Here is a 12,377-nt window from a genome sequence, read left to right as displayed (position 1 = left end):
TTTAAAAAAAAAAAGGTTTATTAGTTCAACTAGTAAAAAGGATAAAATTACTTAATCAAGTGTGGTACTCGATTATCTTTATGAGCTTTTAATGGTTTTTTTTTTTTTGAAATAATCTTTAATGTTTTTTTTTTATTTTGTTTATATAGAAAAGATTGTCCATGTGAGATTAGTACAGTTGGTAAGTTGGTAAGGACAATACATAATATATGTAAGGTTTGGAGTTTGAACCCTGAACACCACCAAAAAAATATAAAAAGGAAAAAAAAAAAAAAAAACACCCAAACCCATTCTCATTCTGAATAAACAAATAAACTTAAATCAAAAGACCCGATGTGATGAAAGTGAAACCCACACAAGAGACGCAACCACATGATCGCATGTGATGTCTCCTTTGAGATGGCCTTTTAAGTTAATTAATACCATTTGTACCAAAAAAAAAGTTAATTAATAACACATAGTACGGGTAAAAAGATTATTAAAAAAATTTGTTGGATCATAAATAACAATTATGTGTCTTAAATCAACTGTAATTAAAAAATCATGTAAATAGTTTTTGTTTTTTTAACTCAATTGGTAGCTCTAGCTCAATGAATATTAATACATAGAGGACGAGATTTAAGTTCGGAATTTCTACTCCTTCACATAGTTTAGCTATTAGATTATTTGACCATGTGTTTTATAATTGGATTGGTGGATAGGTTTATACGAGGGGGGTGGTCCTCACTTAGAAGCCAATTTTAATTTATAAACGTTGAGTTAAGACTTAACCAAAATTCTGAAATGTATTTTAGATTTGTTTGGTCATACCTGCTGTTGAGTCACCACTTTTAAGTGGGTTAATATGAAATATCTTTCAAGGCAAAGACATCTCATTTATTTAATTAAATTGTTCAACTCATCACGGGTTATTCTTAAACAAAGTATGATCAAACAATTCATCAATAGTTAGTAGTTCACAACAATTGACTACAATTTATGTTATTAATAATTTATATATGATTGATTATATCAATCCAGTGATTAATTAAAATAATTAAACATATATTACGCATTGGATATGCACTTTAAAATTTGGGTTAAGTCTTAACTCAACATTAAATTATTTTAGAATTTGGAATTCAACCATAACCCTGTGTTTTATAATTGGATTGGTGGATAGTTTTTTCAATCATTTATTGAATGATAAATCACTACAAGTGACAGAGATAGTGGAAACAAGACCAAATATACACAATTTAAATAAGACCAAGTCCAATGAGGGTATTGAAAGGGTATTTAAGCTTGTTGAATCATTGGAGAAGAGGATATTGAAGATGAGATGGAGGAGGGAAGTGATGAAAGCATTCAATATGTTGAGACCTGCACCGGCCATGCCACGCGGCGCTTTTCTGTTGGTCCAGGCGAGCGCGTGTAATAGACGCCCCGACAGGGCGCGTGAAACATTGTGAACGCGGAGAGAGAAGAAGCTTTTGAATAAAGTTGTGACACGTGGTGCTATCTGGTTGGCTGCTTGGATTTTTATCTTCTTAATAATTTGGACTCAATTATTTCATTGAAAATATTTTTTTTTTATTTTTTTACCAAAATTCGTGATTTTTTTCTCTCTATAATTATAGACTTGGATCATTTGATTTGGACACAGAAAAAAATCAAGTTTTTCACTCTCTTAATCTTATTATTAGCCTTTCTTTTGAAGTTTTAGTCTTTGATTAGTGAAATGGATCCCAATAACACATATGGACAAAGTTTGGAATGTTTCGTAATTGAAGATCATTTGTATCGTACTAAATAAATTACGTGTGTGTTGTGTGCTTGTTTGTTGTCTTGCATTTTAAGCTATTTGTGTGTTGCGTGCTTAGTTTGTTGTATTGCATTTTAAGTTAAGAAAATAAAAATAAATTATTTAAATAAATATTGTTTTTAATATAGATAAAGAGAATATTTAATAAAACTTGTCAAACAAAGAGAAGATATTTAACAAAATATTTAAACACCTATGTAAAACTTATAATTTACACACTTACATTTTTTAAAAAAATTTAGAATAAAAAAAGTATAAATAAACTTATTTTGAACAAAATACATTTTTTTAAAAGTACTAAGTCATATGTTTTAATCAAGTTTAATACAAAAACATTTTTTTAGAGATCAAGTTTTACAACTGAGTCATTCGATTCAATTCATTATATCATGTGGTTCAATCAGTGATCTAATGGTTTGACCAACGAACCATTAACCTTTGGAGGGTTCTCAAAGAATTCTCGAACAGCTTTTACTATTATATGGATTTCGGTCTTATTTGTTATATGGAAAGATCGCAACAGGAGGATTTTTCAAAACCACGGTGATCGTCTGGAAGCTCTTATTGAAAGGGTTAAACTTCAAACATATTGGTGGTTGAAAGCAAACTATATCACTTTTGTTTTTGACTATTCATTTTGGAGACAAAATCCCTTATGTTGTTTACAGACTGTCATGTAATGTCTGTTTTGTTTTTGATTTATGGCTGTTTTAGCCTTGCTGTTTTGTAATTAACTTTCTTCAGCTCTCTCCGGCACACCTTGTGCTTGAGGGACTGATTGTTTCTTTAATATATTTCATTTAGTTTCTTCAAAAAAAAACCTCATACTATCACTGCACCAGTCTGATTTTTTAAATACAAACTTAATTGTTAAGCGATTAATACACTAATTAATAACTATAGTAAAAACAATTAACTATTTTTTTTTTCCAGAAACAGTAATCAAATTTAATACTTATTCAAAATAGATTTGATCACAAACAATTTAAGAATCCCTTTTAAAAAATTGAATCTTATCAAAGATTCAGTGGTTAGTGTATTCTTATCAATTTATGAGCAAAACCCAAATTGAATCAATTAAATAGAAAATTAAGGAGATAAAGGAGAAGAAAGATGAACATCGAGTTTCATAGTCGCTCACACACACTATCCTCACAAGTGAACAAATCCACTAAGGGATTTCTTCCAACATTAACTTTAAGATGTTTGTTGAATTGCTACAACCAAATCATAATTTCATTGGCTAGGCCATTTAATCCCTATAATTCTTTAGTCTTCGAGTGCTTGGTTTAACCTTCAAACCTTGTTTCTTGAACTTCAAGAGATCTTTGATTCCACCTATTTCTTTGAACCATTTAATCCCTATAATTCTTCAGTCTTCAAGTGCTTGGTTTAACTTTCAAACCTTGTTTCTTGAACTTCAAGATATCTTTGATTCCACCTATTTCTTGAGCTTTAAACAAGTCCTTGATTTTGAGCAATGAAACCCTTGATTCATAATAATCTTGTCAATCATCAAAAATCTTGATAACCTCAAGAACAAAAGCCCCCCAAATTCCCTCTAGAGGCGGTGAAAGATTATCTCAATTTTTTTTTTGTTTCAATTGCCTCCAATTGTAAAATCTTGTAGTATCTACAATGATTTTTCTCTAATCAAAGTAACCCTTAAAAATCACTACTCCGTCTCACAATATTAGAGGAAAGAGGAGAAGAGAAACAAGAGGCATACTTAGAGAATAAAGAAGCAAAGCCAATTACTTGCGCGCCAAGTTAACTCACATGCATTTCATTTGTAATTTCATTTTACATTTCATTTGCATGTAGTTAGTTACAATCTCACAGCTTCTATAAAAGCTGCACTTGTAACCGTTTTTCAGATCAATGAATCAATACAATTCTCTTTCTCTATTTTCTTCTTTGTTAAGAGCTTCAAGCTTTTCCATGGCTGCTTCCATGGTGGTTTTCATTCTAAGATGGTATCAGAGCAAGTGAATCTTGCTCTGCTTCCGCATGATATAGATAGAACGTTGTTCAGTTCATCTTTTCTCTTTCTTCGCATTTCATTGCGTTTTTTTTTATTACTCTGTTTCTTCGAATCTTTTTTTGATTCTTTGTGATTCTTCGTTTGTGATTGAATCTTTGGTTCAACAATGGTGAGAAATAACAATAACAATAATCAGGATCAAGCTCTTGATCCTTACTATGTTCATCCTTCAGAAAATTCTTCAACGGTTACGGTTACGCCTCAACTAACCGGTGAAAACTATCACTCTTGGTCTATGAAGATGCGAAGAGCTCTTGCGATGAAGAACAAATTCAAATTTGTTGATGGATCCATACCAATACCTGAAGAAGATGATTTGTTATACGCAGCTTGGGAAAGGTGCAACAATCTAGTTCATACTTGGATAATCAATTCTATTTCGCCTTCAATTGCTCAAAGTGTAGTGTTTATTGAGAATGCTGTTGATATGTGGAATGATCTCAAGGATAGATTCATGAGAGGTGATAGAATTAGGGTTGCACAATTGCAAGAAGAAATTGCAAATCTGAAACAAGGAACTAAGAAAGTTACTGAGTTTTTCACTGATTTGAGAGGTTTGTGGGAAGAGTTGGATCAGTTCAGGCCTATGCCACAGTGTACCTGTCCAATTCAATGTACTTGTTTTGCTATGAGAAATAACAAAGTTTTTCGAGCAGAAGATAGAATCATCAAGTTTATGATGGGATTGAATGATAATTATCAGAGTGTAACTACACAAGTGTTGTTAATGGATCCTTTACCTCAAATCAACAAAGTTTTCTCTATGGTGTTGCAGCAAGAAAGGAAGATGCAATATAATGTTGTTGCTACTCCTATAGATGATACATCCTCTGGTCTTATGAATGCTATGGATGGCCAGAGACAATTTGGGAGAGGTAGAGGATATTCTCCTCAAGGTAGAGGAAGAGGAAATCCCAGAGTGTGCAGTTTTTGCAATAGAACTAATCACACTGTGGAAACATGTTACAAGAAGCATGGTTATCCTCCCAATTGGGGAAGAGGAGGAGGAAATACTTTTGCCAATGCTAATTTTGCTGAAGGTGAAGAAACTGAGTCTAAAGGGAATGCTTCCACTGTGAAAAATGAAGAAGGTGGAATGATGTTGACCAAAGACCAGTATCAAAGTCTGATTGCTTTGCTAGAGAGAAGCAATACTGAAGCCAAAGGCTCTGCAAATTTGATGAAGGCAAGCAGCTCAACTATGAATGCTGCAGGTAAATTCTTTACCAGTAATGCTAGTTGTAAATTTGATGATACTAGCTGGATTGTTGACACAGGAGCAACACATCACACTTGTCATGATTGGAACTGGTTTATTAGTTACTATGAAATTAACCCTATAAAAGTAACTTTACCAAATAAGAGTGTTGTGGAGGCATGTTACAAAGGAAATGTGAAGTTGTCTGATACTTTGCATATTCATGATGTATTATACTTACCACAATTTGCTGTGAATCTGATATCTGTCTCAAAGTTGTGCAAAGAGCAAGATTGTGTTCTGAATTTTGAGGCTAATCAGTGTATTATACAGGACAAGAAGGATATGAGGAGGATTGGTGTGGCTGAAGAAGTGGATGGACTCTATTACTTGAAGGCTAAGAAAGAAAAACAAAGAGTAGCCAAAATTTCAAGTATTTCTGTTTTGCATAATAAAGAAAGTAGTTCAGTCCCTTCTGGAGTTTTATGGCATCTTAGACTTGGGCATCTATCTCATGATAGAATGCAATGTATGAATAAAAAGTATAGTTACATTTCAACTAGTTCTCATGTAGCTTGTGATGTCTGTCAATTGTCTAGACAGAAAAAATTGCATTACTCTATCAGTCAAAATAATGCACAGCATGTGTTTGATCTTGTGCATGTTGATATTTGGGGTCCTTTTTCAACTGAATGTATACATGGTTTTAGATATTTTTTAACCATTTTGGATGATCATAGTAGACATGTGTGGGTTGCTATGTTGAAATCTAAATCAGAAGCTTCATCAAAGGTTAAGAGTTTTGTGTCTATGATAGACAATCAGTTTGAAAAGAAAGTTAAGACCATTAGAAGTGACAATGGACCTGAGTTCTTGTTGAAAGAATACTATGCAGAGAAAGGGATATTACACCAAATAAGTTGTGTTTACACACCTCAACAAAATGGAAGAGTGGAAAGGAGGCATCAACACATATTGAACATCAGCAGAGCTTTGATGTTTCAGTCCAAATTGCCAAAGAAGTTTTGGTCATATGCTGTCCTGCATGCAGTGTATCTCTTGAATAGAATACCAACCAAACTTTTACAAAATAGGTCATCTTATGAACTTTTGTATAAACATGCTCCTGATCTGAGTCATCTTAAAGTGTTTGGGTGTCTCAGCTATGCTTCCACACTACCTGTTAATAGACACAAGTTTGACCCCAGAGCAAAGAAATGTGCATTTCTGGGTTATAAGTCAGGCATGAAAGGTTATATTCTGGTTGATGTCCATAACACTGAGATCCTGGTTTATAGAAATGTGAATTTCTTTGATTTAGAATTTCCCTTTCATTCTCTATCATTGAATCCTCTTCCACATAATCACATTTACATAGACAGCAGTTGTGACTTGTCTGCTAAGGCACCTGCTGTCACCAATGAACCAGTTGCAGACACTTCATTTGTTGAAGATGTCAGTGATAATAATGGGGTTTCTGATGAAGTTGAGCACTTAAACAATGATGTTGAAGATGTTCAACCTTCATCTATTAGAAGGTCACAAAGAATCAGCAAGCCTCCATCTTACTTGCAAGACTATGTTTGTCAATCTAATCATTACCCCATGACAAACTATGTGTGTTATTCTCAGCTTGCACCCCATCATCAAAGTTATGTTTTCTCTATTACACATGATGTAGAACCCACTACTTATCATCAAGCATGTAAAGATTCCAAATGGTTAGTAGCTATGCAGAATGAAATAGAGGCTCTCAATGCTAATCATACTTGGAAATTTGTTGATTTACCTCCAAATGCTGTTGCTATTGGAAGTAAATGGGTATATAAGATTAAGAGACATGCAGATGGGAGTGTTGAAAGGTACAAAGCCAGGCTTGTGGCACAGGGTTATACACAAACTGAAGGTTTGGACTACTTTGAGATATTTTCTCCTGTTGCCAAGATGTCAACTATCAGGGTGCTTCTGGCTCTAGCATCAATTCATGGCTGGCATCTCCATCAATTGGATGTTAATAATGCTTTTCTACATGGAGATTTGAATGAGGCAGTATACATGAGAGTGCCACAAGGAGTTGATGCTCCTAAATCAGGCCAGGTTTGTAAACTCCTCAAATCATTATATGGTCTGAAGCAAGCTAGCAGGCAATGGTTTGAGAAGCTCACTCAATTCCTTCATGCACAAGGTTTTGTTCAAGCAGCTTCTGATCATACCTTATTCATTAAAACCACTGCTTCCTCTTTTACTGCACTTTTAGTGTATGTAGATGACATTATTCTTGCTGGCACATCTCTCACTGAGTTTGATACATTAAAGCTTGCTCTTCATAATACTTTTAAGATTAAAAATCTAGGGCAGCTTAAATTTTTTCTTGGGCTTGAAGTAGCTCGTTCCTCCAAAGGTATTACTTTGTGCCAAAGGAAGTATTGTTTGGAGCTCTTAGAGGATGCAAAGCTTACAAATTGTAAACCTGCAAGCACTCCTCTTGATCCAGCTACTAGATTACACCAAGATGGAGGTTCTCTTCATCCTGATGTGTTTGCCTATAGAAGGTTAGTGGGCAGATTGTTGTATCTCACTACCACCAGACCTGACATTGCATATGCTACACAACAATTGAGTCAGTTTATGGCTTCTCCCACTGCTCTTCATTATCAAGCTGCACTTAGGGTTCTTAGATACCTCAAAAGATCCCCTGGGCGTGGCTTGTTATTTTCCCAATCATCTGATCTTCAGCTGTTAGGGTTCAGTGATGCTGATTGGGGGGTTGCCTAGATAGCAGAAAATCTATTTCTGGTTATTGCTTCTTCATTGGTAGATCTTTGGTCTCTTGGAAATCAAAGAAGCAAAGCACTGTCTCATGTTCCTCTGCAGAAGCAGAATATAGAGCTTTGGCCTCTGCAACCCGCGAATTGCAATGGCTGTGTTTTCTTTTGCATGATTTGCAGCAGTCTCCCTCTCGTTTGCCTGTACTTTACTGTGACAATCAAAACGCTTTGCACATTTCAGCCAACCCAGTGCTTCATGAACGTACCAAACACTTGGATATTGATTGTCACCTTGTACGAGAGAAGTTGCAAGCAGGTGTTATGAGATTGCTCCCTGTTTCTTCCCAAAATCAAACTGCAGATGTCTTTACAAAGGCTTCAGGACCACGCCAGTTCTATGAATGCATCAACAAGCTAGGCATGCTTGACATTTATCAACCTCCATCTTGTGTGGGGGGGGGGGGGGGGGGGGGGTATTAGAGGAAAGAGGAGAAGAGAAACAAGAGGCATACTTAGAGAATAAAGAAGCAAAGCCAATTACTTGCGCGCCAAGTTAACTCACATGCATTTCATTTGTAATTTCATTTTACATTTCATTTGCATGTAGTTAGTTACAATCTCACAGCTTCTATAAAAGCTGCACTTGTAACCGTTTTTCAGATCAATGAATCAATACAATTCTCTTTCTCTATTTTCTTCTTTGTTAAGAGCTTCAAGCTTTTCCATGGCTGCTTCCATGGTGGTTTTCATTCTAAGATAAAGATTTAATGTTTTAACACGTTTCAAAATCAAACTAATACAAACATAGTCTTGAGTGTTTTAATTGATAAGTCCCCCACCCCAAGCCAAATGGAGTCAATTCTAACCAAATTCAGATCTTACCTGACAATGAAAATATTTTTGGACACAAAAAGTACTACGCAATCGCATATTTTGGTATTCCTTGTATTTTTTTTTTAATCTTCTTTTTAAAGGTTAAAAATATATTGTGCCAACAAAAAAAATAATATTAACACATCTCATTTGCCATAAGATATGTAAAAAAGAGACGAAAAAAAAACAGATTACAATAAGGATTCGTTCTCAACATCTAATTCATTTACAATTCATCTGAATTTGGGCAAATTTAGACTATCGTAGTTTGGAAAATGATGTGGTATAGGGCTAAAATGTTAAGTTAATATCACTCATACTTTAACATCCCATTCTAACATAGCAAGTGTGAGTGATAGGATACTTAGAATAACGAGTATTAATATGGTGAATAAGTTAGTTCTAGAAGTTATTATGACTCACCTTAATCTAGAAGGATCCAGAAGGTATATTGTTAGGGGATAATATTGAGTATGTTAGGGTGCACTTGTCTTATTATGAGTATGCACAAGTCTATATAAGCATTGTATGCCTTATTATGAGAATCAATGAAAAATATAATGAATTTCCTTTCTTTTATCTCTAGTTTTCTCTCTTAATTTCTGGAGTGTGATCCCTACTCGAATTGGGTCGTATCAGTGAGATTTGGGTTGTGTGCCATTAGAATCTACTACAAGGTTAGTAACATTGGTGACTATTGAATATGATCAGACAATCCAGAATTTAAACGTGATATTTTAAATTTAAAAAGAATCAAAATACATATTGAAATATGGATTACCCAATCTTAATCCAATAATATCACTAATTGGGTGACTACATACAATCTAAATCTAGTAAATGTCGTGTATATTTTCTAGGAGCAGGTGTAATTAACCAGAAGAAAGCTCGTTCAAAGTGAAGGACAAAAATATTCAAGTAAGGGAATATCAATATACTAATCTAGTTAATAGTTCTAGTTAATAGTTTGAACTTGAAGTACATTAATTGTGACATAACATATATATTCAAATTTTAAGATAGATACACCCTTACTTTATGTGTATTAGGCACAAACCCACAAACACCATAACCAATTTCATTGATATAGTCATACTAAGCCAAAAGCCAAAAGTTTTTATGGCGTTTGGTAGTAATCAAATACCCTCCAAGTTTTTTATTCTTCCTCCTCACTGCAATGGTCATACAAGGTGAGTTCTGTATACAATACTCAGCAACCCCACTTTTGGTTCTCTTTCTTGTCCACTTCCTCATCAAGCACCACAAAATAGAACGTTTTCTTTGTCCCACCACCAATAAAGACACCCTTTGTTGCTTTGCCTCTTGCACTATTGCAGCACCCTTTTCCTCCCCTTCAAGCAATACTATATTCACTAGCACCTGAAACCCATAAACTCCACATGTTACCATATGCATATGTGTGTGTGTGTGTATATATATATATATATATATATTCAAACTTCAATGTGTAATATATATGTTTAATTATTTTAATTAATCTATGGATTTATATAATCAATCATATATAAATTACTAATAGCATAAATTATGGTCAATTGTTGTCGACTACTAATTATTGATGAATTGTTTGATCAGACTTTGTTTAAGAATAAACCGTGATGAGTCGAACCATTTGATTAAATAAATGAGAAGTCTTTGCCTCGAGAGCGGTGACTCAATAGTAGGTATGACCAAACAAATCTAAAATACATTTTAAAATTTGGGTTAAGTCTTAACTCAACATCTATAAAACTGACTTTTAAATGAGGACCGCCTCCTCTTATAAACTTATACCCAAACTATATACTCCCTCCGTCCCGGTATATCTGAGTCAGTTGCGTCAACAAAAGTGAATGTATTTGGTCCACGTTTTTAACCAAATACATTAACTTTTGTTGACCAAAATTTCTCTTATAAATAGGACCGGAGGTAGTATTAATTAGAGTTATATTGTATTGGAAATGATGAAAGTTGTATTGAAAATTGAAATGACTCAGTTATTTTGGGACACTTTTTTTTAGTAAATGAGTCAGATATTCCGAGACGGAGGTAACATCATTTAATGTGAACCCTTAACACAATATCAAGTAACATTGACTAAAATTCAAAATCTTGTTTGAAAACTTACCCCAGGTTTCTTCATTTCACACATACTCTTCATATCTAGGAGAAGTTGATATGCCTTCAGATTAAACTTCACATCAGACTCGTCGCCTAGTAATGAATCAATAGAACAAAATTAATTAAACTTGTTTACCCCTTTTCACATTAGTCCAATTACAATTTTAGAAAGAAAAAAAAGTACAAACATAAATAGTATAGAATCAGCTTTTTTCTGACCTTCTCTGAGGGGTCTAGCTACATGAACAAGAACAACAGTATCTTGGCTCTGAATAGTGTGTGAGAGTGCCCAATCAAGAGCACCTTTAGCTTCAAAGCTAGAATCCACAACAACCATCACTTTATTGCCACTTTCATCCCCTTTGTTATCTCTTCCAGAGTCTTGAACTCCGTTGCTTGAAAACTCAGTTCTGTTTGCAAATTTTGATCCAAAAGAAGATGCAGAACATGCTCGAACACGAGGTGTTCTAGCATGACCAACGCACAAACTATGCAACTTGAAACGTGGTCTAACCATGTCTTTGATTAATTGATTCTAAAGCACTCAAGCTCAAATTATGTGTATATATACATATTAATATATATATATATATATATATATATATATATATATATATATATATATATATATATATATATATATCATTTTATACATGCATTTGGGGAACAGAATTGAAGAAGGCCAGCTTCATTGTGACACTCACAACTCACACCCTTGACTTTGAACATTTTATTTTGTTTTTATGATTATTTTTCAAATGTTTATTAATGATTACTTTGTTTTTTTGTTAGTGTGTTGTGGGACTAATGTTGAACGTGCATAGCATCAAGATTTTGGATGATGGACAAGAGTTGACAATATTGACAATTGATATGAATTCTTTAATGGCTTCCACACGCATGTAGGAATAATTATATCAAAATAGTATGTCACAAATTAATAGAATGTTGAATAAATTAAAGTCGTACTCACTTCTAGTACATTAAAAGCAAATTATATTTGAATATTATGAGTAATGGAGAACACGTTCATTTAGAATTTTTATTAAGAGATTGAAACTTGGAGTCACGTACTATACAGGAGTCAACAAATTTCTCAAAGTTACGGAACATCCTTAGATATTCTTGGATGTGAAAGAGTTTTATGTAAGGAAATGATGAATCAACACCTTGCGGTGATGTCGGAACAAGGACGACGTGCTGTCACTGATGTATTTCATGATTCAATTGATTAATCGAAGATTTTATACTAATTTTGGTGAGGGCTAGGAAAGATTATAGATATCTTAGCTTCCCTCAAAAAAAAAATCTTAACTTGCTACCAATGAAAATTAGCCACATAAATAAATTGTTACAAGCAAGTTATGTACAATGAACTAATTTTTATCTTAGTCTCTACGAGTTTAAATTAACAAGCAAGTTAATTTAATTGTTAGATACATTGCATGATATATGTAAGGACCGGAGTTCGAACTCAGGACACCCACTTCTCTATATTTAAAATGTGTTAGTTCTAACTATTAAGCTATTTGACAAAAAAACTAATTTGTAATTGCATTTGCAAATTTG

At 33.7% G+C, this 12,377-nt stretch overlaps 1 protein-coding gene across 1 annotated transcript; it reads right to left on the bottom strand.

Annotated features, from left to right (window-relative positions):
- Positions 1–9,666: 9,666 nt before the first annotated feature.
- LOC146902008 (uncharacterized) lies at positions 9,667–11,411 on the bottom strand. Its single transcript, XM_085738914.1, has 3 exons — positions 11,028–11,411; positions 10,816–10,901; positions 9,667–10,067 (listed from the first exon to the last, which is right to left on the bottom strand). The coding sequence occupies exons 1-3, from the start codon at positions 11,323–11,325 to the stop codon at positions 9,783–9,785; spliced, it is 669 nt and encodes a 222-aa protein (XP_085595040.1). The 5' UTR covers positions 11,326–11,411; the 3' UTR covers positions 9,667–9,782.
- Positions 11,412–12,377: the final 966 nt, after the last annotated feature.

This window comes from Medicago sativa, chromosome 8 (assembly GCF_051527215.1).
Source record: "Medicago sativa cultivar Bolivia chromosome 8, Bolivia_mono, whole genome shotgun sequence".
Taxonomy (NCBI): Eukaryota; Viridiplantae; Streptophyta; class Magnoliopsida; order Fabales; family Fabaceae; genus Medicago; species Medicago sativa.
The sequence above is the reverse complement of the archived record's forward strand: the minus strand, read 5'-3'. Positions and strand labels throughout refer to the sequence as shown.